This window comes from Phocoena phocoena, chromosome 2 (assembly GCF_963924675.1).
Source record: "Phocoena phocoena chromosome 2, mPhoPho1.1, whole genome shotgun sequence".
NCBI classification, from domain to species: domain Eukaryota; kingdom Metazoa; phylum Chordata; class Mammalia; order Artiodactyla; family Phocoenidae; genus Phocoena; species Phocoena phocoena.
This window is the reverse complement of record NC_089220.1, coordinates 49,861,782-49,887,926: the sequence shown is the minus strand read 5'-3', so window position 1 is coordinate 49,887,926 and position 26,145 is coordinate 49,861,782. Positions and strand designations below refer to the sequence as shown.

The 26,145-nt window shown below is 32.5% G+C and overlaps 1 protein-coding gene across 2 annotated transcripts in view; it reads right to left on the bottom strand.

Annotated features, from left to right (window-relative positions):
- SOS2 (SOS Ras/Rho guanine nucleotide exchange factor 2) overlaps window positions 1-26,145 on the bottom strand; it is a 97,823-nt gene that overhangs the window by 11,428 nt on the left and 60,250 nt on the right. For both annotated transcript variants that reach the window (XM_065871318.1, XM_065871319.1), the window contains 11 exons: window positions 21,749-21,876; window positions 20,588-21,243; window positions 20,411-20,492; window positions 18,886-19,008; window positions 14,559-14,662; window positions 12,737-12,959; window positions 9,240-9,359; window positions 8,914-9,076; window positions 4,634-4,751; window positions 3,519-3,691; window positions 257-373 (listed from right to left, as the gene is read on the bottom strand). In XM_065871318.1, the coding sequence (XP_065727390.1) occupies window positions 257-373; window positions 3,519-3,691; window positions 4,634-4,751; window positions 8,914-9,076; window positions 9,240-9,359; window positions 12,737-12,959; window positions 14,559-14,662; window positions 18,886-19,008; window positions 20,411-20,492; window positions 20,588-21,243; window positions 21,749-21,876 (2,007 nt within the window). The remainder of the gene's footprint in view (window positions 1-256; window positions 374-3,518; window positions 3,692-4,633; window positions 4,752-8,913; window positions 9,077-9,239; window positions 9,360-12,736; window positions 12,960-14,558; window positions 14,663-18,885; window positions 19,009-20,410; window positions 20,493-20,587; window positions 21,244-21,748; window positions 21,877-26,145) is intronic.

Here is a 26,145-nt window from a genome sequence, read left to right as displayed (position 1 = left end):
TCCCCTTATACTAGGAAGGATCAAAAATGGACAGATAAACAAGTGGTACTAAGATAAAGGATGAACCAGATTTTATCAAAATGCTAACTTTCCCCCTACAGTATATATAATTTTAGAAATAGTATAAACACTGCAAAACAAAACACTTAAAAACAGCTATTCAAGCAAAGTACAATTTTAATGGAAATAGTCTGTTGAACACTAAAGACAGCATTGTTTTAAAAAACAAATTTTTCCAAAACTGTAATGGACTTACAAATCGAGGTGGCTGTTTGCAGTTCCGGGGTTCAATTTCTAGTGACTTGTTGAACAGATAATCTGTAAACTCTTTTTCAGAAGCATTTCCCATGGGGTTAAGGTTTTCAAAGAACCTCTAGAATTAAACAAATATCCATGAGTACATATTTTAGATTTTATTAAAACGTTTACTTCATCAGTTTAATACAAAAATATCATCAACAAATTAACAGATCCTAATGTCTGAAAAGTCCTCAAGAATTGCTGATTCCAATCTCTCTATTTTCAGATAAAAGTATAAAGTTTTTATGTAAGTTGTATATTCCAGTCTTAATGTTGTTCTAAGAAGATGAACAGATTTTTCATTTATTACTATCTTAATGGCTCAGTATCCCTCAGTTAACATTCCTACCCATTATAACAACAAAATGATCATCAGTAATAAGTTGTCAAAAGTGATTAAAACAGAATTACAGTTATAATCCACAATGAAACTTTGATGATCAGAAAAAAAATAGAGATAAATTGTATTAAAGTCTATTCAAAAGTAATTTCAAGAACAATTATATAAACATATCTATGTTAGCCTCTAGCAAAGTAACTTTTTTGTCTTTACTAAAAAAATATTTTCCAAGCTTACATGTTGTTTTATAAATTAGTTTATTTATAAATATTTATTTATATACTAGTTTATAAAACAGACATATATTAAAATTTTGTTTTTCATCTTTATTGGAGTATAATAGCTTTACAGTGTTGTGTTAGTTTCCGCTATACAACAAAGTGAATCAGCTATATGTATACATATATCCCCATATCCCCTCCCTCTTGAGCCTCCCTCCCACCCTCCCTATCCCACTCCTCTAGGTGGTCACAAAGCACTGTTCCCACTAACAGTGCAGGAAGGTTCCCTTTTCTCCACACCCTCTCCAGCATTTATTGCTTGTAGATTTTTTGGTGATGGCCATTATGACTGGTGTGAAGTGATACCTCATTGTGGTTTTGATTTGTGTTTTTCTAATGATTAGTGATGTTGAGCATCTTTTCATGTGTTTGTTGGCAACCTGTATGTCTTCTGTGGAGAAATGTCTATTTAGGTCTTCTGCCCATTTTTGGATTGGGTTGTTTGTTTTTTTGATACTGAGCTGCATGAGCTGCTTATAAAATATAAGTTTTTAAGTTAAAAATTTAGATGATTTAACAAAGTACAAAAAGAAAAATAAACAGTAATCTCACCAACCAGAGATCTCACTGTTAACATTTTACTATTGGAATATCCTTCCAATGTTTTAACTCTGTGTGTGAATATATGTACAGATACATATATTGTAATTTTTTTCCTGCAAAATTGGGATCACCACATAGCTATTTTTAGCCTTTTGAAAGTATTCAATTAAATTTTTTCTGTATGGTTTATTTACCTTAAATTATACAAACTTTAACTATATAATACTTCATCAGATGGATGTTCCAGAATTTATTTCACCAATTTCCATATAGGTAGTAACCCACATAGATGTTTTCTAATTCTTTGCTGTTACAGTAATAATTATTGTTATTATCAACTCCTTGTGCATAAATTTTTCTGTGCATTTCTGATGACTTCCTTAGAAAAATTTCTTAGAAGCAAATTACTGGATTTAGCTTTATTTAATTTTGAAGTAGCTTAGAAGCATATATACAAATAAGTTCTGGGTTCTAGCTTTAGCGGTAGGCAAAATGAGCTTTAGAATTTCTAGTATAAAATTCTTCCATTTTTCAGGCATTCTGCCAATTTCAAGAAAATGATATTACTCTTTTAACAATATTGAAACAATTTATTTTTATATTCAGGTTAGCTAAATTAAATCAAATGGACCAACAGTAATTTAAAGACTTTTATAAAGTTATAATTGTGATTTTCTCATCCTTTGCTCTATTTTTTTAAATACTATTTAGTTTGATTAACGATGCTTTGAAAGTGATTAGCTACTTTATCTACTTTTTAAACTTATTTTGAGTCAATCTATAAAGAAAGCATTCTCTGCCCCTAACCCCCAAAAGAATGCTTTAAACAACAGTAGGATGTCTAGATCGTATCACAGAAACCTATTAGGAATTACTGAGATATGAATGCTAAAATTACTATTTTAATTATACCCAGCTACAATGTAACATTATTTCTGGGAGGAAATACAGTGTGAACTCTAATCTGGGCTTCAAGAACATTTCTTTTTTTTTTGGCTGCACCACGCAGCTTGTGGGATCTTAGTTCCCCAACCCCGGATTGAACCCAGGCCCTCATCTGTGAGAACACAGAGTCTTAACCACTGGATCACCAGGGAATTCCCTCAAGAACATTTCTTTAGCCCTATGAAGCACCACATCACAGAGGGTTAGCTAAATAGTGAGAGAAGGGGATGAAATAGGTGACAATTTTCTTTAGAGCAAGTATCTGTCTATATTTTCATAATGGTTGCATACTTCAGGTCATTTTTTCTTAGGACTTTAGGGTTCTTTGTTTTGAACTGGGAACAAAGAATAGTTACCATCTTACAATTTAGGAGGATGGGAATGACAGTGACCATTTTCACTCAACATGCCCAACCTGCAGACTACATCTGAAAGTGTAGCACAATTTTTAATGTGAAAGGTGAATTTATTCTGATAGTTATCATATGTTCTGAATTTCAAATAAGTATAATATAATAAAACTCACTATAAACATAATACCGTAATTTACTCTAATTTAGAAGATATTTCACATCTTATAGTACCACAGAATCAGTATTATGAACTATTGCTCAAAACAGAATACCAAGTGAGAAAATGTTTTAAAAAAATCATTTTTTACTATGCATATATACACACCACTCTCCCAACCCCTTCCCCTATTTAAATGCAATGTTCTTATAAAGGGATTAATTACTTAATGTTACATTGGCACATATAAAATATCTAAAATGTCTATCAATCAATGATAGTACTGGTAGTGGATTTTCTTTTTACTGTGTGGATATGAGAAAGTTTCTTTCATTCCACTTTGTCATTCATTTTTTGAAAGTGCTACTTAAACCAGCTGCACAAAGAAACAACAATGTCAAGACAAAGTGCCTAATAATATTAATAACTGCAGACTGTTACTGCAGAATATCTACTATTCACCACTCCTATCTATTGATAAATTAACTCATTATTTTCATAGCAAAATAAAGATCATAATGTACGGTTATGCCATATCTTAGAGAGGGCAGAGGATTTAACGTGTTCTCTTTTTAAAGAAAAGCAAAGAAAATATTTACCCTCATTTCTGGTTCTATCCGTAAACAGTAAGGTTGATTCTGATATTGCTGAATTTCTCCAGTAATTTCAGCTACTTTCCTCCTCTTACTGAAATTGATTAAATCTTTCCCTTTCTTTTTTAAAAAATCATTATTCCCTTCTTCAGTCTTCAGAATATTTGTTAAATATATTCCTAGTAAAAAAAAGTGTTTGAAGAAAAGTTTTAAAATTGGTTACTTAACCATTTGGGAAAACAACTGATCTAGTAAAATCAAAAGACATCCTATAATACAGCAGTTCTTACTACTAAAATCTCTGATATATTTAATAATCAATCTTACATTAAGAATTTTTTTACATGGATGGAAACAATTTAAAATTGAAAGAAAACTAGGGTTTATAAAGAGCTTAATTTGCCATTTCTTAGTCTAATAGCCTAAAATAAAAGGGAGGATTCATTCACAAAGTCTAAATTGTAAGTGTTAAATCTATTCTAGCCATTTTAATATTTCTTATAAATCTTTAATGCCAATGATCTTAAATGATTACTGATAAATATATTAATTTTAAGCCAATTCTGGTTAATAAGACTACAAATTTATAAACTAATTCTGCCCTCCCAAAGCCCGTAAATTAGATAGAAAAGAATTATTCTTCAGTTTTGGACAGGAAGAAAATCTTCAGTTCCTCTTTCATGCATAATTACTGATTCATTTAAATCAGTGGTTGTCAGCTGGGGGCAATTTTGTCCCCCAGAGGATAGATATCTGGGAATGCCTGGAGACATTTTTGGTGCATGCTATGGTTTGAATGTTCAACATTCATACATTGAAATCCTAATGCCCAGTGTGATAGAATGAGGAGGTTAGGCCTTTGAGAGGTGCCCTCATGAATGAGACTACTGGTCTTAGAGATCCCACAGAGCTCCTTACAACTCTACAAGGTAATTACTAGAATCTTCACTTTATAGATAGAGTTTACATACAGAGTTTAGGTTTTATTTATCAATATAGAAAGCTAATAAAAGCAAATATGCTCAGATATAAAATCAGGACAATCTGCTTCTAGAGGCTAGTCTCTTTTCACTATATAACAAACTCTCCCTCAAAATATAAATCCATTTTTAGTAACTTACCAAAAAAAGGCACACAAGGTGGATTGATTGACTTAAGTTTCAATAGATATTTTTTAAAATGATCTTGACTTAATTCCACAGCTTCATCCAAAATTTTCCTTTTTCTTTCCTGCAATGCCTTTAAAATATATAAACTGAGCATAATTTGCTTTTTTACAATTCAATCATATTTTATAGATGCAGAGCTTTCAATTTTAAAATTTTGCAAATATTTGAAAAACAATTTTTAAAATTAAGAGATGAGTACTATTTTTATCTGCACTTGCTGGAAATGATTTCTTACCTATAAATATAAAATTTTAAAACTTTTTTTTTTCTAATATAAATTAGAGGATTAAACGATAAAAAAATCTTCCACAGGATATTATTAGTTATAATCCTGATTAGCCAGAGTTTCAAATTATAGCTGTTGGAGAAAAATATAATCCCATGGCATTCAAATATTTTTCCACTGAAAGATCTTTTGGGGCTAAGGGTAATAAGGTTTTGGTAAAGAGGAGAAGGCTGCAGGAGGGAGACAAGAACTGAACAAAAATGTAGTAAACCAAGTAAGCAGTCATTTATTTTATATTTCATTATTACATTTTTTAATTAAAAATGAATTATTTTATTTTAAACCTGATAGATACACACACACAGATTGACAGCAAACATTATACTTGATGGAAAACGATTCAACTCATTTCCTTTTTTTTTTTTTAAAGATTTTTTTTGATGTGGACCACCTTCAAAGTCTTCACCGAATTTGCTACAACACTGCTTCCGTTCCACGCCCCAGCCCTTTGGCTGTGAGGCATGCGGGACCCCAGCTCCCCAACCAGGGACCACTCACTCACCCCCCGCACACTGGAAGGCGAAGTCCCAACTACTGGACTGCCAGGGAAGTCCCTCAACTCATTTCCTTTAACTTAAGGAAAAAGCAAAGGTGACTGCATTGTAACTTTTATTCAGTACTATACAGAAGTCCTAACTAGAATGGACAAGAAAAATAAATAAAAGACTAGGGATTGAAATGAAAAACTGTCAGTATTCACAGAAGAAATGATTGTCTGTGAAGACATGAAATAAATCTACAAATAGAATGTTAATGAGAGAATGTAGCAATATTGCTGGATACAAAACCAACAGGCAAAAATCAACTGCATTTCTAGATATCATCAACAAAGAAAACAAGATTATTAAAATATTCTAATATAAATCTAACAAAACAGATGTGAGATCTTCATCAAGAAAACCATAAACTGTATTAAATAAATAAATAAATGGAGAGATACACCATGTTCATAGTTGGGAAGATTCATTATTGTAAAAATGTCAGTTCTTCATAACTGATTTATAGAACCAGTATAATTCTTACCAAAACCCCAACCTTTAAAATCATTAAACTTAAAATGATTCTAAAATTTATATAATAGCAAGGGGTCAAGAGTAAGTCACTCTTGGGAATTTCCTGGCAGGCCAGTGGTTACGACTCGGCGCTTTCACTGCCAGGGCCCAGGTTCAATCCCTGGTCAGAGAACTAAAAAAAAAAAAAAAGAGTAAGTCACTCTTGAAAAAGAATGATTGGTGGGGACTTGCCCTATTACACTGTATCAAGAACTAGTATAAAATTACAGTAATTTAAACATGTGGCACTAGCACAGTAATAATCAAATACATCAAAAGAACAGGATAGAGGGACCAAAAACAGGCCCACACATTTATGGATACTCAACTTACGATACAGCTGACACTACAGATCAACAGAGAAAGAATGGACTTTGAATAAATGTGTGAGATCAACTGGCTAGCCAAATGGAAATTAGATTCCATACTCAAAACTCATTTCCAGCTGGATTAAGGACTTAATGAGAAAGATAAAACATTAAGGTAACAGAGGAAGATCTATTAAACAAGACACCAAAAAGCACAAATTACAAAGGAAAAAATAAGTAAACGTGACATTAAGAATTTCTGTTCATTAAAAGACATCATAAAAAATGGTGAAAATAGAAGCTTCAATCTGGAAAAAGATATTTACAACACACATAACTGACAAAGGATTAAAATCCAGTATATGAGAGAACTCATACAAATTCATTAGAAAAACTCAACCAAAAAAGTAAAAAATTTCCACAATACAAAGAGCCAATAAAACATCTTAAAAGAGGTTCAAACTCATTAGAAATTAGGGAATTATAAACCCACACCACAAGACTAGAAAAATAAAGAGAACTGACAATATCAAGTGTTAGCGAGAATGTGGAACCACCAGAACTCAAGCTTCTGGTGGGAGTATAAACTGGTATGATTAATACTTGAGAAAACAATTGGGCATTATCTATTCTATCATCCAATAATTCTACTCCTAGGTATACAACTTAAGAGAAATTTGTGCATGTAAGCACCAGGATAGATGCAGAAAATGTTTATGGCAATATTACTGATAATAGTGCCACACTAGAAACAATCCAAATGACCATTAGCTAACTAACTAACAAATAAATAAATAAATAAATAAATAAGCAAATAAAGAAATAAATTTTGGTAAAGTTATTTCTTTAATATGTTACAGCTATAAAAAAAGAATGAACTATAGTTAAAAGAAACAATATGGATGAATTTTAGGAATATAATATGTTGAGTAAAAGAAGTCTTAGAAGAATTATATTCATATATAATTAAGAAACATGCAAAATGAAACAACACTGTTTAGAGATACAAATAGTAAAACTATAGAAAAAAGCAAGAGAATGATAAGCACCAGATTCAGCATAGTAGCTGGCTCTGAAGGGGCAAGGAAGGAGATGGACTGGGAGGGGTTCTTAAACTGGATGCCAGGTAAACAGGTATTCTTTGTATTTTCATTCTTTATACCATATACTATTTTTATAAATATTGTTGAATATAAATATTCAACACTTTAAGAAACTAAAGCTTAACGTCTCAAAATGAATACACTCCTTCAGAGTTTTCAAAATGAGAACTGAAATTATTAGTCCATTAGATAGATTATTTGGCAATATTTGACTATTAATATCTTTAATATATATAAGTCCATACAAATCAATAACATGCAAACACCCAAACAGAAAAACACACACATGAAATCAGTCTAACCCTCCATTCCCCTCTAATCACAACCCATGGTAAGAACCAATGTGAAAAGAAGAGTATGTACCCTTCCACACGCTTCTCAATGCTTGTGCAGCTCACTTACACGTTTACAGTTTGTTCTGTTTTGTTCCATCAAAATGAAATCATATTAATTTTTCTAAAGATTTTTTAATGGATTTTCCCCTAAATGTCACAACTATTCTTCCAAGACAATATACACAGATTCTATTCACTTTTTTTCTGTAGCTAACCAATATTCTACGCCATAGGTATAGGATAACATACCCAATCATTCTCCTACTGATGGACACAGGTTGTTTCTAGTTTTCTGCGACTACAATTACTGCTGCAGAAACTAGATCTTTGTACCTTAACTTTATAGTCCACTGCTTTTATTTCTGGGTCCAAAAGTATCTGTATTTTAACATATACTGCCAGATTACTTTCTAGTAACATTGTAAAAGTTCACATTCCCAAAGGCAAATACATTTGCGTGGCTGAGTCTCTAACTTTTCTATACTTTCTATATCTTCTGAATTTTCAATGATAAACACTAAACATACACAATTTTATAATTAAAAAAAAACTAAGTTCTAGAAAGCATTTTCTCCATGTTACTCTTTCTTTGACTACATACTACAGGTGATTAAAGTAATTTGTACATTTATATTTAAAATTCTTTGTCATTTATTTGAAACAATCAATGTACCACTGAAAAAATCCATTTGGAACTTCATTACATTTAGGTAAGCATATTAAACAGTCACAAAATTCATATTCTTTTTTTTTTTTTTTTTTGCGGTACGTGGGCCTCTCACTGCCGCAGCCTCTCCCCTTGCGGAGCACAGGCTCCGGACGTGCGGGCTCAGCGGCCATGGCTCACGGGCCCAGCCACTCCGCGGCATGTGGGATCTTCCCGGACCGGGGCACGAACCCGTGTCCCCTGCATCGGCAGGCGGACTCGCAACCACTGCGCCACCAGGGAAGCCCCAAAATTCATATTCTTTGATGAATTCTAGGCTCACTTATATTGATGTATTTTCTAATATTGTGATATCACTGTGTTTAAGGAGTAAGATGGATTTATAAAGGATTTACTCAAAAAGATCAGTGGTAGAAAGAATCTCTTTCACATTAATTTTATCTCCCCCCAAAAGGATAAACTATTTAAGCCTAAAACTTACCTCAAAGGTATGATCTAGTCTATAGACTGATACTGAATTTACTGCACTGACGATCTCTAATACACCATTGAAATTATTCAAATCTTGAAAAACTTGCAGAATTTCTATAATTCTACTTAGTACTGCCACCCGTTCCTCAAAATTTTCTGCTTCCACAATGCACCTAACCAAAAAAAAAGAAAACAGAAAATCATGGCTTAGAAAGCAAGTTCCTTGTTCCACATAGAAAAGAATATATTTTCAGCCACAATTTTTGCTTATATGTGACTTAATATTATAGAAGTATAACATTAAGAAGTAGTAAGACAAAGTAAATAAAAACTTACTTTTCAAACCAGAGAGTGAGATTTGTGGTGTGGCGAATCATTTTTAATAAATTTGGAGAATTTATTTCTTTATCTTCTTTGGTCCATACACTCCCTACAAGTTCAGAAGGTTGAACTTTCCTGTGGAAGCAAAAATCAATGCACTTAACCTACAAAGGATTAGTATCAAAATTATTTAAAGGTCTCCTAAAACTTAATAAGAAAAAGACAAGTCTAAAAGATAAAGGAACAAACATAGAAGCAGGTAATTCACAGAGAAACAGAACTGAATAGCCACGAACATGAAAAAATACTTTAACTCTTACTCAGGGAAAAGAACATTAAACCACAAGGAAATCCCATTTTATTCCTATCACACTAACAGAAGTGTAATACCAAATGGGTAAAAATGTGGATAAAAAGGGAACTCTCCATCACTGATGTGCAAGTAAAATTTGATACTTTTGTAAAATAATTTGGCAATATCTCATAATACTGAAAATATACATACTAGATCACCCAGCAATTGTACACCTAGGTATACATTCTAGATACACCAGTTTATAAGAAAACATTTTTAAGAATGTTCAGTCAAGCATTGTTTCCAAGAGTGAAAAATCCCAAACAACCTAAAGGCTCCTCATCAAGAGACTAGATAAACTGTGGAGTATTCATACAATGGAATACAATATAGCAATTAAAATAAGCAAACTAGAGCTATACTCAGCAACAAATGCTAGAATCAATTTAAGTAAAAAACAAGTCACGGAATGATATATCAGTATAAACAACCTTAAAATGTGCAAAATAATGCTACATATTGTTTATGAATGTGTGTATGTGTATAAATTATAAAGACATACATGGGAATAGTAAATATCAAATACAAGATAGTGGTTATTCTTTGGAAGAAAGAAGAGAAATGGGATTAGACAGAATTACACAAAGGGTTTCAATTTTATTTGTAATGCTTTTGTTGTTGATGCACCCGCATTGTATTATCTTCTATATTTTTTTAATACCTGAAATAATAAAAAATCAGATGGAAGAGCAGATTAAATCACTGTATACAGTGATTCAGGATTACATAATTTTAAAAAAATTGACCATTGGCATTGCCATCACTGTCCTACAGACTTGGCTATTATAATAATAAAAAAGTTCAGTAGATTTGAGTGTAAATGGGTACTCTGAACAGTCTTGGAAGTAAGTTTTCTTAAGTGGTTCTATTATTTCACCAGAAATTAGTTTACAAAGAGTGTCAGTATTTTACATATGGTACCCTTCTTCCATAATACACATATCACTTAACAAAGGTATTTCTATGTTCTGAAAGTAGGTCCACATAGAGCTAAGTGCTCCCTTATTCCTGATGTCCATTCATGTGACACTATAAGGAAAAACCTGATTCTGTACTATTTTCTTTATCTAAGGAATAAGTCCCTTCATTCCCACCTATCACAAATCCCACAATAAAGAAGCAACTTAAGTGCCCATCAACAGATGAACGGATAAAGAATTTGTGAGACACACACACACACACACACACAAATATTACTCAGCCATAAAAAAGAATGAAATTCTGCCATTTACAACAACATGGATGAACCTAGAGGATATTATGCTAAGTGAAAGAAGTCAGACAAAGAAAGACAAATACTGTATGTTATCACTTATATATGGAATCTAAAAATATAACAAACAAATGAATATAACAAACAAACAGACTCAGATATAGAGAACAAACTAGTGGTTACCAGTAGGGAGAGAGAAGGGGGAGGGGCAAATTAGGGGGAGGGAATTAAGAGGTAACAAAGTACTATGTATAAAATAAATAAACTACAAAGATATTTAGTACAGGTAATACAGCCAATATTTTATAGTAACTTTAAATAAAATAGCCACAAAAATATTGAATCACTATATTGTACACCTGAAACTAATATAATATTGTGTATCAACTATACTTCAATTTAAAAAACTGTGTTTTCCTACAAAAAAAATCCTACAATATCAACAAAAACCACCTGAACTCCAAATTACTTAAAATATAACATGACACTCTGAATGAGATGGTAACAAACTCTGATGGGTGTGCTAAATTCTGAACAGCACAGTCAGGGCAAATCAGAAACCCAATTCTAAAGAAGGTAAAGTTTTATATCTGGTGCTTTCCCACATTCTCCATTTACACTAAACTTTATATATTCTTGCTTTTCCCTGTGTAATCCCAGTTTAAAAAAAAACAATGGCTGCTAATCAGGATAACTTCTTAAGGGTGTTTGTATTTTAAAAGCAGCTTCTGAATGCAGAAAAGTTTTTGATGGAATGATAGTGGTAGGGGTTTATTTTCTGGATGGGGCTGGCAGGTGGCGACTACCTGTAAGGCCTGTACTCTGTTTTTGTTTTTTTGTTTTTTTTGCAAGGCCTCCACTCTTCACAGGAGCCTGGGTTGTAAATGAAAGAAGAAAGCTTAAATTATGAGGTAGGAGATAGGACAGAAAGAGGCTAATGTACTGGGAAGGACAGTGGTTTTAAAAAAATGACAGAGAAATAAGTTGATAAAGCAAGTTGAAAAGAGAAAAAACTGTGGTTAGGAAGGTATGAGATGTGTGAGTTAGTAATTCTGGAATAAAATTTGGAGTGATGACAAGATTCAGACTATGACCATAGGAAATGTCTGATTTGGAGTAAAGAATGGCATTGGACGTGATAAAGCCATGAAGCTAAAAGATTAGGTTGTAAATGGGTGATCTGTGTGGATACAGAGGCAGGAACTGCTTTATATATAAAGACAAATGATGGGATACAGATAAAAATAGTCAAGCGTATTTCTAGTGATCCTTATAAACAAAAGAAAATGGCTCAGAAGTTTTAAGTATGGTTCATCATCACACTACTTCAAAAATATACTTTTCTTTAAAGTGAATATTGACTTCAAATAGCTAAAGTATTTGAGACTCCTTAAAAGAAGTGAAGAAATCTTTACTCTTCTAAAAATTTTGTTACTACTCATTTGCCTTGCAAACCTAACCCAGTCAATTCCCACATTAAAATTTTGATTACATATTGAAAAAAACCTTTTGATTACATATTTGAAAAAAAAAGAAGAAAGCTTATCTCACTCAATATTCTATTTACTTAGCTGCCCAGAGCCTAGCATCCATACTGTCTTAATGGAACCAACTCAAACTAAAGCAAGATGAGAAAGTATTAGGAATAGGAGCTGGGTGACTGTCTATAAAGTGGTTGCTATTGTACTGCATTAGTCTTCTCTCTGCCACTCCTCTTGTGAAGGATTGCTAGGACCTAATCTAGGCCTGAAGAGCAATAATTTATGACTTTCACCTGCAGAACAGACTACAGTTAAAAACTGTCCTATGAACTTTCTTCCCAACCCACAAGAATAGATGAAGTATTTTTAAGCACACATGAATAATTTTCAAAATGTTCTGAAAATAGATGGAACTGTTCAAAGTTCTTGAAAACAGAGCAGCGAATTAATGTTAATTGTCTACCTGTAGAGATCAGATTCCAAAAGTGTCAGCTGACGTGCAATTTCTATTGGATGAAGTGTCATGAGATCAAACGTTTCAAACTGTCCTGGTCTGCTGATATGCCATTCAATTGGTGGAGGTGGACTTTCAAAGGTAATATTATGGCTTATTCCATTTGCCTGAGCTTGTTTCTTCCTCTTGATGATCTTAGCAATTGACTCTACCCATTTCTTCATAGCTTTCCCTAGAAAAAGAACACAAACAAAAATGCCCTTTACTTGACAGATACAACTGCAAATCTTCGTATAATCTGTAACTTTCATGCACCTTCATGAAACCCCACTCATGTCCACCCTCTACTCCTTATGTTATTTCAAAGCAAATCTAAGATATCATATAATTTCATTCATATTTAAGTATTATCTAAAAGTTAAAAACTTTAAAATAACCATAATACCATTATCATGTATAAAAATGACAATATCTTCTTAATATCATCAAATATCTAGTTAGTATTCACATTTCCCTGATCGCCTCATGTTTTATTACAGTTAGTTTGTATGAAATAGGATCTGAACAAGATCTGCATATTGCATTGAGTCAGTATGTGTCAAGTCTCCTTTCATCTACAGGTTCCCCTTTCATCTCTCACTTTTGCTTGCAATTTGTTGAAATTCAATCACTTGTGGAGTTTCCCAAGTCTGAATTTTGCCAATTCCATCTCTGTGGTATCATTTGCCATGTTTCTCTGTCCCTGTATCTTCTGTAAATCAACACATACAGATTTGATCTGGTCCAGGATAAACTTTTGACATGAATACTTGCAAGACTATTTCTGAAAAGAGGCATATAATGTCTCTCTTTTTATGTTACTAGGAGTTGAGAAATGGTAATATTCTCATTCTATCATTCCTTCTTCACTTATCAGTTGCAATGCTTCTTTAAAAACTTTCCCTCATCAACTATTTAGTTATCTTGAGGTATAACTTGTACAGGAAAGGCCTTTAAACAAAATCATTTACTTGCTTTATTCTAATATGTGTGTGTATTTTCGAAGCTTCTTAGATCACATATACTCTAGTGTCTTCATTAAGAACATTAAGTTAAAAATTAACTTAGTACTATAAACAATTTTAAAGCACACATGATAAAAATGTGTTTAAACATCTCAAAACTGAAACAAAGGAATCACATTCTCTATTTAAAGTAAAATTTGCCTTGAAGAACAAGCAGGAGATGAAAGAAGCTGGACTTAATTATGGTATTCTTAATTAATGCCTTATACTATCAGAGAGAACATGAATTTTCTTGATTCAACAGCATACATTTGATATGTACATTTGTTTAATATTCACCACCTAGAGTTTCATTTCATGGGCTGTGTTCTGAAACTTCAGGTAGGAAACTCCTATCTTTCAGGTGTCAAAAATACACCAAAAACTTTTCCAGGGGAAGTAAATATTATTTAAGAATCTGTTAACCATTCAAAACTGAAGAATAAGATTAAGGAGGAGAAGAAAACAAATTAAATTACACAAACATTTAATTATTTAAAGGAATGGCAACCATGACATGAGATAACATTAAAGGGCTTAAATTTACTAAAGAGGACTTCTGACTTCTTAAAAAAGAAAGATTCTCCTAAAAAACTTCAAAAGGCAAGATTTTAACACTTCAGGTGGTTCTAAACACATGTGAGCTCCTTAGAATCTATAAAAATTATTCCAAATGTTATTTCTGCCTTTTAAAAATGAAAAATAGTTTAGCTTCTTAAATTGAAAGTCATAAATTAAAAAAAAAACTCATGAGACAGAAGATCCAATCAAATCTTCAAATAATATACCTCTTACACTTGAAATGAAGGATTCTAGTCTTTCAAGCAACTCCAAGTCTCTTTCAAAGTCATAAAAATGGTGTTCAACCCAGTGCCGAAACACATTCAAGATCCTGACAAAATGAAAAGAAACATATTTTAGTGAAACCCAAGCATTCAATTATACTTCTTTCACTTCTCTAATGCCGTGGTGATACTTATATATACTAGGGCCAATATAACACTCAAGAGTCTCTAATTTCTATTTAACTAATACCTTAAGTGGTTCAGTAACATGAACTGTTTATTATTCAAAAATTATACTTTAAAAAATTTATAAGCATAAAAATCGTGGCTTCTATACTTATCCATTTATGTTCTGGAAAAGTACTTTTTCTTTATTTATATGTAGAAAATTCATACTCTGTCCAATACAAAAGCAACTTTTAAGTTCTTCAATTATATTTTCCACATAAAATGGAAAACCAATTAAGATGTAGTGTATTTGGTTCTAAATTCAAGTGCTATCATCAAATTTCTATGTAATTTACAGGTAGGTTCACATTCTTTTATTTCAAAAGACAAAAATATTTCTGACAGAGAGCTATTTTGTTTTACAGTACGTCAAAAATAATTACAGAGATTTAAGTAATAGAGATTTAAGCAATCTATACAAATAAAACATTCCATTCTCCATCACGAAGATACAGATACTGTATATTAATTACATTAGCATTTTTCCTTCATTATTTCAATGAATATTTCTAGTTTATCTTCCCACCCACTGCCCGCGACCCCAGCAACTGTCAGACAATAGTTTTTTTCCCAGACTAAGAAACTATTTTAAATTACTAACAGTATTTGTAATAAAACAACCTTAAGTGCCTGGTTGGCTCAGTGGCTTAGCGAGTATTTCAAATGATCACAAAATTGATAGCTTCTAGGCTAACGCTAGTTTTCAAATAACTCTGCTTTCATCCTTTCTACTTCCTAGTTTCTACAGAATCCAATGTAATTTTAAAATTATTATCATGTAAAAGAAAAAAAATCTCATCACTAGATTTCACCAAAATTAAGAAAAGTAAGATAATCCAAAGACGGGGAGAAAATATGTGTAAAACATTTATCTGACAAAAGACTGGCGTCCAATCCTACTCAATACACTACTACAACTCCATAATGAAAAGACAACTCAATAAAAAATAGGCAGAAGATTTTAATAGAGTCTTGACCAAATAAATACGAATAGCCAATAACAGACAATAAAAAGTTCTCAACATTGCATCATTGAAAAAATACTAGTTAAAATCATAAAGAGATATCATCACTATACCCCACCTGTTTGGCTAAGGTATGAACACTGACATCACTAAATACTGGTAAGGATAAGGAACAACTGGAACTCTCATAAATTGTTGGTGAGAGTATAATATTGTACAATTACTTTGGGAAAAGATTTGGCAGTTTCTTTTAAAATTAAGCACACACCTACCCTATGACCCAGGCTCCCACTTTGAATTATTTACAAAAGATATATGAAAAAACATGTTCACGAAAGACTTATAAACTTCATAGCAGCTTTAATCATAATAATCAAAAACTGAAAAGAACCCATGTGTCCTTCAGTGGGAAAGTGAATAAACAAATTGTGGTATATTCATATAATAGAATACCACCTCAGCAATAAAATAGAACAAACACTGATATAAGCAACAACATGCTGAAAAGCATGTTGAGTGAAAGAAGTCAGACACAAAAGAGTATATAATACACAAATCCATTTACATGAAAGTATAAAACAGGTAAAAGTAATCTATATAGGAAATTGAAAGCTGCTTTGGGCAATGAGAACAAAAATTGATTAGAATGGGCATTAGGGAACTTTGCCGGGTGAAAGTAACACCTTATACACCTTGACAGGAGTGTGGATTATAGAGATGTATTTGTTAAAAATTCAAAGTACACTTAAGATGTGTGTGTTTCATTATATACACATTTTACAACAACAGAATAAACAAATACTGAACTGTTAATTATATACAAACTGAAGTATTTAAAGAGAAATGTACTTTGAAATATGTCCCCCAAATTAGATGATTAATGGACCAAGAGAAGAATGATAAATCCATAGATCTGTGATAAAGTAAGGATAGTAAACTGCTAACAGTAGATCTAGGTGGTAGAGTCCTAGGTGGTACAGTTCACTGTAAAATTCTTTCACCTTTGCGTTATGTAAAAATTTTGTAATACAATGTTGGAAAAAGTTACTATCATTATAAAAATTACTATTATTGCTAAAAAACCTTTAATGCTCATAGGCCAAGTTTAATAACTTGGCATGGATTTCAAGGCCACTGACAACTCCGCCCATTCCATGTAGTTAATCTCATCTACTACTACCTGCAATACAATTCATTCCTCTTGAGTCATTTTCCTTACCTATTTCCTCTGCACACTACCCTCATTTCTGTCTTCCTGCATTTGTTCATACTATTTCTCACGACTCTGAATACCAACAATCACCTTTCTGCCTATCTATCTAAATCCTACATATCCTTTGGGAGCAATTTCAGATTTTACCTCTTCCAAAATGCTTTCCCTAACTTTCCTGAAATTTTATGAGGCTGTATCTTTCTAAGCCACTTAAACACTTGACATTTAAAGTAAAATAATATACAACTGTTTCATGTATCCCTTTTCCCCAATAAAACTGTAATATCACAGTGGCAAAGAGGACATTCTATGCTCTGTTTCTTTGTTTGGCAGCGCTGCGCAGCATGCAGGATCTTAGTTCCCAAACCAGGGATCAAACCTGTGCCCCCTGTGATGGTAGCATGGCGTCTTAACCACTGCACCACCAGGGAAGTCCCTCTATGCTATTTCTGTATTCACTATAGTTACAAGTACAGGGCTGAGAACACAGAAGATGCTTAGAAATAAATACTTAAAGAACATATATGACTGAGAGTCTAATATTATATTCTGCTCTAATATAGCAACCTCATAAATGTGTGCCTCATGTCAAGGGGCTTAATTTGAGTGTGGATTAGTACAAATGCATCACAGCCAGTAGAAAAAAGTTAATTACTTCTTTATGGTTCAGGGGTAAATAATCTCATCTTCTTATGCAAAGAATGACATATTAAAAGTTTTGGCTGACAGACATATAGTTGGGAGCACTATCATTCATTCCTCTAAAACTGCATTTATTTGTGGCAATCATCCTGAAAAATAAGCAGTTAATATACTCAGTTTCAAAATGTCAATTTATTCATTAATATTAATCAAGGAAACTTAACATTTACAGGGAAAAAATATTTAGATCATATACAATTAATAAGATATCTCAGTTTTCCCATGGAAAAAGGCAGATAATACTTTGGTTTTCACTTGGACTATAAATAAGCCTAATCAAAGGAGCTTCCAATTTTCAATGCTCTGTGAACACTGAAACAAACAAACAAGCACTGGTTTACGAAGTCAGATGTGGATCCTCTCCTGTCACTCCCTTCATATGACCTATCTCAAACTATTTTATCCTGTTAGGTTTCAATTTTCTCTTAAACAAAGTAGAAATAGTAATTGTGTTGTGAGGATGAGATAAAAAAGATAAAGCACTTAGGCACACAGAGTAACCTAACAACCAGCAGATGTTATTATCAGATACATTTTTAGAAATTATTAAACCGATAACCAATAAGGACCTACTGTATAGCACAGGGAACTATACTCACTATCTTGTAATAACCTGTAATAGAAAAGAATCTAAAAAAGAAAAAAAAAATATATATATATATAAAACTGAATCACTTTACTGTACACCTGAAACTAACACAAGATTGTAAATCAACTATATTTCAGTAAAAATTTTTTTAAAAAGAAAAAGCATGAAAAAAAATTATTGAAATGACACTTTTTAGATAAGTAACAAATGTCTATGTATCTTGTGGGAAAAGAGTGAGGAAAGAACTAGAACTTTCATAAATATTATAAATGGTAAAAAAGCCCAGAATTACTAAATGATCACAATGAGACAACGAAGACAAAAAGGGGGAGGGGGGATTGACAGTAGGCAAAATTCATGAAATTTTATAATTTTTATTTATTAGGTACCCTGATCTGCAAGCATAACATATCACATACTAGAGATATCTGATGCATATAACACAGTATATTTTAATAATTAAATTTCTTCAGGGAATTAAGAGTAGATGCACATAAAAACAACTTTGGAAGTTTAATTTAAACTGCTATGAAATTAATAATACCTACATCTGAATTAAGAGGTAAAAACTTTTGTGCTAACTATGTATTGAAAATCGAATGGCACATAAAAAATATAATATTCAGGCCAAACCTAAGTTGTACTGGTTGGACGTATTCCTTGCGAAACCTTTTAAGGTCTGCACTGATTGGCTGCTCGCCTTTCTCTACTGCCAATTTATCTGCTTCAGTAGGTTCTGGCTCTGGAATTTCAAATCTAAGAAGAAAAGCAAAATGAGAGAAATTTTTTGTTTTTCATATAGAAATGAGAAAGATTTCAAATACAGCAAAAAAATATTTTAACTAACCAACCTTCTTTACTACCATTTATGTGAAAAGTGCAATTACTGATAAACTTCTCTTGAAGTATTACATACTACAAAAAACTGCCCTTTGTCTATAGTACTAAGTACTTATATTCTTACTTTTATCAAAAAAAAGTTTAATAACTAGCATTGACCAACATACGAAAGGTCAGTGGAAAAGATCCAAGAAAAGAATCTATAAAGAGTATGACCTCTTTAAAGAACGTAACAGAGATACCTTATCTAATAATCTGTCCTTAATATTTAATTTATTAAAATGAAAGTAAATTTCCTAAAATAAGTGAACATAAATCCAAAGAGAAGTCCCACACTGAATTTTAAATATTATTTAAAAAACATAACTAAGTGGATAAGGTAAAAAAATCAAAGTTAAAAAAAAAAAACCTTCCCCAACCATAGGAAATATAGCGAAAATATGTCTAACACGTGCTTTCCTTATTTTGGACATGGAAAGGCAGCTAAGTAAATCTTCATAGCACATTATACTAACTCAGTCTGCTATACTTAGTTTCATGGAACAACATAATGATAGAGGTCCAGATAAAATTCTGGTAGTTAAGTTTGAAAATGTAAAACAAAAATTATTTTGAAGTCCAGATACTATCATTCAACCTATAAAGCATTTAAAGTACCACTAACATACTCAGTAAAAAAAAGTCAATCCAAAACTTAATTTTAAAAAATTAATCATAATAAAGGAAATTTTAATTTTTTTAGGTCTAATAATGATACTGTATTATGGTTTTAATAAGGACACTTATCTTTTAGAAATACAAAATGGGAATATTTACAGATGAAATATGTTGCCAAGGATTTACTTCAAAATAATCCTGGAATTAGGGTGTTCAAGCCAGTATGGAAACAGATGAAATATGAGTTGATAATTATTGAAGTTGGATGATTGACAAATGGGGCTTATTATATTCTACTTACTCGTTTATGTTTTAAAATTTTCCACAGTAAAAAGTTTGTTTCAGAAGTAAAAAGTCTCTTTCAAGGAAGTATTGTTTTATTGAATAGAAAAAATTTCATTAAAATTCATAGTTTTTTTATCCTGTAAAAATGGGTCTTTCTGATTACCACTATAAATATTGCTAAGATCTGAAAAGATCTGTTATAAACAGGGATTTCAGTAAGTATGCTGCTTGAAGAGAATAGTAATACTGCAAATTTAATGTCAAATAAATTATGTTCAAAAACTACCTGAGGACATACTAGATACCTAGCACTTTGCAAGGTACAAAACAGTTAACTTTAAAAAAAATTTAAATATAAGTGAAATCTTTTTCTTACCGTTCAATCAGTAAGCTTAGCAATTCCTGTGGTTTACAAAATGAACGATACGTAGTAAGAAAAGTGCGAACAAAATTGGGATCTGAAAAGGTAGAGCATAAACAGGTTGCATATTCAATTTATTCAGATTAATTAATTCAAAGTACCATATTTTGGAGGGGTTCCTTCCTTACATACCTGCATACATGTGATATGTTAACCTTTCAATTAATTTCACCACAGTTCCTCCTTTAATAATGGGGATTCCACTTCTACTTTGCAAGTTGTCTTCAAAAACAATGTTTTCCTCAGAGTCTTTTACCACAAAACGATACACTTCAGGACTCGGTAATCTAAGTGGTTGTTCATTTTCTTCCTTCAGTAATACTGAATCTAGCATTCGATCTAGAGTACTACGATAATGAAGAGAAATAAGTGCTGCCATCCAATTATTTTTCTCTTCAGCAGACTTAGCAGCAAATACTATGCTGTTTTCATCTTTGGATACTAATTCAAAAGCATGCTTGCACTCACAAGTATCTTCTTTATCACATATTTGTATTTTCCTCATGACAAATTTTTCTTTTAATCTGTATTCTGCACTACTGTATCCTGGAAGGCGTGACTGGCTATGATTGGGTTTGCAGCTAATCATTAAGCCATCAAAGAGAAAAATATGCCGTTCGTGTTTAGCACCAATTCTTGTCAATGGGCCTTCCATAATAAATTCATTACAACACTGTCCAATATCTTTGCCTTCCCATCCATCTATGTTTTTCTGAATTTCATTCATTTTTTTAATAGCCAGGTGCTTGCTTCTTAATTGACGATTATAAAAAGGGCAAACAGGATCCCTAAAAAAACAGCAACAACAACAACAAAAAACCCAGATAAATTTAGCTTATTCAATGGTTAAGCAACCTTAATTGCCTTAGGTATGAACTACCTCAAATCAAGTGACAAAAATATTAAATTACTAAACACTAGATTTTGCACACAGCATTTACTCGCTTCTAACTTTGCCACTAAATAATACATGCCTCCATTTCATTATTGTGAAAGAGAAATAGTAGAGGCTCTATATATCATTCTTAATTCCATAAGAATTAAAATGAAAATAACACTAAATTTCTTATATAAATGATACAAAATTATTTAATGTATCTTTTAAAAATTTTATTAAATATATCTTAACAATGCCAATTTTAAAAGACTAAAGGACAAAAGAAAAATGTAAAACAAAACTATAACTTTCAAGAATGCAACTATCACTGTAAGTAACACTTCTTTAGAAAACCAGACATCAGGCGTAAGAGAAGTATTCCACAAGCATTCATATTTTCAACAGTTTGGAATTACCCAGGTCGGCGTCTAGGTGAATACTGCTTGTAAATTCGGTCCATGCTACCTTGGAGATTCATAAGAGCAGTAATAGCTTGGTTCAAACATTCTCTGTCTTCATGCTCTTCACTACAAGCTTTCAATTGCTAAGAAAAACCAAAAAGAAAAATTAAACCTGCATTGGTCAATTCTTTCCCTTTCTCATAATGAGAGGAAGCAGCAACAAATATTATGAACTTTCAAAAGAATTTTAAATACACTTAATAAAAACAACTATAATTTTATATAATTATGTATACCTCCTGATCCTTCAAACCAGCCCTCTTTCTACATATGTAAATACAACACAGATATTACTACTATTACAATCAGGGAAAAAAAAAAAAAAGCAACTGTGATAACTATTTGGACATTTTCCAGATATATCAAAATAGTTTAAACATGCAAAGCATGAAACTTACAAATTATTTTATTTATGAGTAACTATGAACAGAGAAAAGATAAACACGTATTACTTCACATTCTCTAATGACTAAATTCTTAAGTTTTAAAGATTTCTAAAAGCTTGCATATCTTTGTTATACAACATAATCAAGTATGCTAACTTTAGCAATTCAATCTACCATAAACTTTCCTACAAACAGCATCACACAAAGATTCAACTGATATTTTTTACATCGTAAAATTCAACTATTCTAGTAAACATCAAGAAACCATGAAAGTTAATATCCTATCTTACTAATCTTAGAAATAAGATTTATAATTACAAACTGCCTTATTCATCCTAACAACTCTGGCTTTATTTCATTTAACCAAAAACTTCTCCCATAGCTCAGTCTCAAAATGGAAGAAAATTCATCTTATAATAAATAATTCAGATTGGATGATGCGCCAGTGTTTTTCTTTTCTTTTTATTTATTTATTTTTTTTCTTTGCGGTACGCGGGCCTCTCACTGTTGTGGCCTCTCCCGTTGCGGAGCACAGGCTCCGGACGCGCAGGCCCAGCGGCCATGGCTCACGGGCCCAGCCACTCCGCGGCATGTGGGATCTTCCCAGACCGGGGCACGAACCCGTGTCCCCGGCATCAGCAGGCAGACTCTCGACCGCTGCGCCACCAGGGAAGGCTGCGCCAGTGTTTTAATTTGTTTGACAGGAGAATTCAAAGTGGAGCATTAAACAGAGATTATGTAGATACAAATTTATATGAGAATACATGAGAATATGGAAAAATCATGTGAGAATATGGAAAAATTACAATTGCTTCAGAAAACTTTAAAAAATTTAAGTGTATTTCATGATCTTAAACTACCTCACTAGAAATTTTATGACAAATTTTCCTTATATTCCAAGAACAATCTGAAAACCATTCAGCAATGGTTCCCTTTCCTCAGCAAGGAACTGAATGGATACTGTTTAAGTACTAGGTCCATTAACTTTCATTTATATGTCTAGAAATTATTCTCTAAAAAACAAAATTACTCTCTATATAGAGCACAGAGCCATCTGATATTTTTTAAGATACATATAAAAGTCTTGCTATCAAAGATTTGCAATACAAATAATTTAAGTGACTACCATCGGAAGTGAAACCTTCATCCTCTAGATTTAAGAAACAAAATTTAAAAGGAGAAAGAGACAAAAAACCACAGGAAGTTTGAAAAATGATCTTCACTCAATCATTCTGACTTCTAAAGGTGAAAATTACTATCAAATCACTTATTTTGCTGTTTCAAAGATTTCTTACAAAAAGATTCTTTTCAGCTCCACTCTAAAATACTTCCCTAGTAAATACGGACACTGATGATATAAAATGCTTAATTATAGTTTTATTCTTATTGCTTTTGTTGATCCAAATTTCCAAATTATCACTAATGAGATTCTACCAAAATGAGAACTGCTTTTCAATTTACATGTATGAGGATACTAAATTTCTACTGTCTACTTGGTCTTAAGGCTGCTCAAACTCTTCCACATAAATGGCCTTGTCATTTCTAAATATCCATGAAGAATTACAGGCTGTCAAAGAGAAAAAAAACTTCAGGAGGATTTCTTGGTGATACAAGTATACAAAACAATGGCTTTCTTTGGCATAAATGTAGTCCAATAATTTGCTAAACGTTTCTTGAATTTTTGGCAGTGAGATTCAACAAACATCAGATTAATGAATATCCAAGCTAATTCTCTATAGCTGTCTGAGAGAATGTATTCTTACAGTGACACGGAAGTTACCACACTGAACTGCTTTGCAAGTTAAGTCATGCTCTTTCACACTGCTATGGCTTTCTACCTATCTGCCTCTGCTCCTCCTTATCTACCTGGTGAATTCAGCCTCTATGATACAGTTCAAATGCCTCCTCCCTATGAAGCTCTTTCCTTTTTTCTCCCCCCTTAAGTTTTCTCTTTTGAAATAATATCAAATTTGCAGAAAAGCTATAAAAGTAATACAACTGCTGTATACTCGAGTCACCAGTTTTTGTTTTTTTTAATAAATTTATTTATTTTTGGCTGCGTTGGGTCTTCTCTGCTGCATGCGGGCTTTCTCTGGTTGCGGCCAGCGGGGGCTACTCTTCCTTGCAGTGTGCGGGCTTTTCATTGTGGTGGCGTCTCTTGTTGAGGAGCACAGGCTCTAGGCGCGTGGGCTGCAGTAGTTGCAGCACGTGGGCTCAGTAGTTGTGGCTCGCGGGCTCTAGAGCGCAGGCTCAGTAGTTGTGGCGCACGGGCTTAGTTGCTCCACAGCATGTGGGATCTTCCCGGACCAGGGCTCAAACCCATGTCCCCTGCATTGGCAGGCGGATTCTTAACCACTGTACCACCAGAGAAGCCCTGAGTCACCAGTTTTTAACACTTTGCCACATAGGCTTCATCATTCTGTGTGTGAGTGTATGTGCATTTTCCCCCTGAACTATCTGAGAGTAGATTGTGATACAGTCCTCTCAGTTCCTTGCTGAGGAAGGTGAACCATTGCTAAATGGTTCTGAGATTGTTTTCGAAATATCAGGAAAATTCAAATATATCACAAACTACTCTCAAATAGTGTTATTCCCCTTTACTCCTTTGATATTTCAGCAATGTGTCTTAGAACAAAAATTCTTTTATAGTGATCAACTTCAGGAAATTTAACTTTAGTAATGTTCTGTAATCTAATTTACAGTGCATATCCAATTTAGTTAATGTCCCAATCCTGTCCTTTAGTGCAATTCCCCCCCAATACAGGATCCAGTCAGTGTGTACTTAGCTATCATGTTTCTTCTGTCTCTTTTAATCTGTAGTAGTTCCTCAGCATTTGCCTTTTATGGCTCCCCCAATTAAATAACACCAACACACCAGAATAGTAGGATAAACCTCTGCATACCCAACACTCATACATTTTTTTCTAACTTTCCTAGACAGAGGTTAGTTACTCCTGACTCAGTAATCCCACAGAACTACTTCTATTACGCACTTATTATAATGCCATTATTTGTCTGATGTTCATCTTCTTTACTAAACCATGAACTCCTTAAAGCTTGGGGATATATTTTATTCATTTTTAGTACAGTACCCACACATGGTAAGTACCCAATAGGGTAATCAGAAAGAGTATAAGTATATATTATGTATAAGTACTTATTATTTTGTTAAGTGTTCAGACAAATAACAACAATGAACATTTATTAAGTTCTTATTCTGTGTATGCTTTTTATGCATTAGCTTATATAATGTCTGTTACAACTCTGTAAGATAGGTACTATTATTATACACATGTCACAGATGAAGAAACTGAGACACCCAAGGTAAGTGGCAGAGTCTATATTCAAACCCAGGAACTTTGACTCCAGGGTCCAGGCTTTTTGCCATACTACTACACCGCCTCTCTCCAATGACACAAAACACAATTATGCAAAATACTGAACTATGACAAAATCTGGTGAACGCGAGTTAAAGGAGATCCCCTCTACCTTAAAAACAAACTGGGTAATTACACACTTTAAGAAATAAAATGAAGTAAGTGTGCCTTGGAAAAGAGGTCAAAGAGAATAAATGCCCTTACAATATATGCTTAAACTAAGTAAAGTGGAAGTGATCTTTCATTAATGTGTAGTACCTTATGAATTTGACTGAAGAATACATTCCTTGCTTAACTGATAATCATTATTCTCCTTAGTTGTGTATATGTGTACCCTGCACGTCACGTAAGTTTTTTGTTAACTCTTATGAGACGTCACTGAAATACTTACCATGCTTCTCTTGAATTTCTATAAAATGCTGTATCTGTTATAGACATGTGTGCCTAAAGCAAGGGAAATTATAATAAATTCATTATGCTGGGAATTCAGTTTAGATGTGAAATATATGTGATCAATTCTCTTTTGTTAGTAATAAACTTCTCTCTAGATTTTCATAAAAATAGAATTTTAGTAATTTGGTGGGAAATT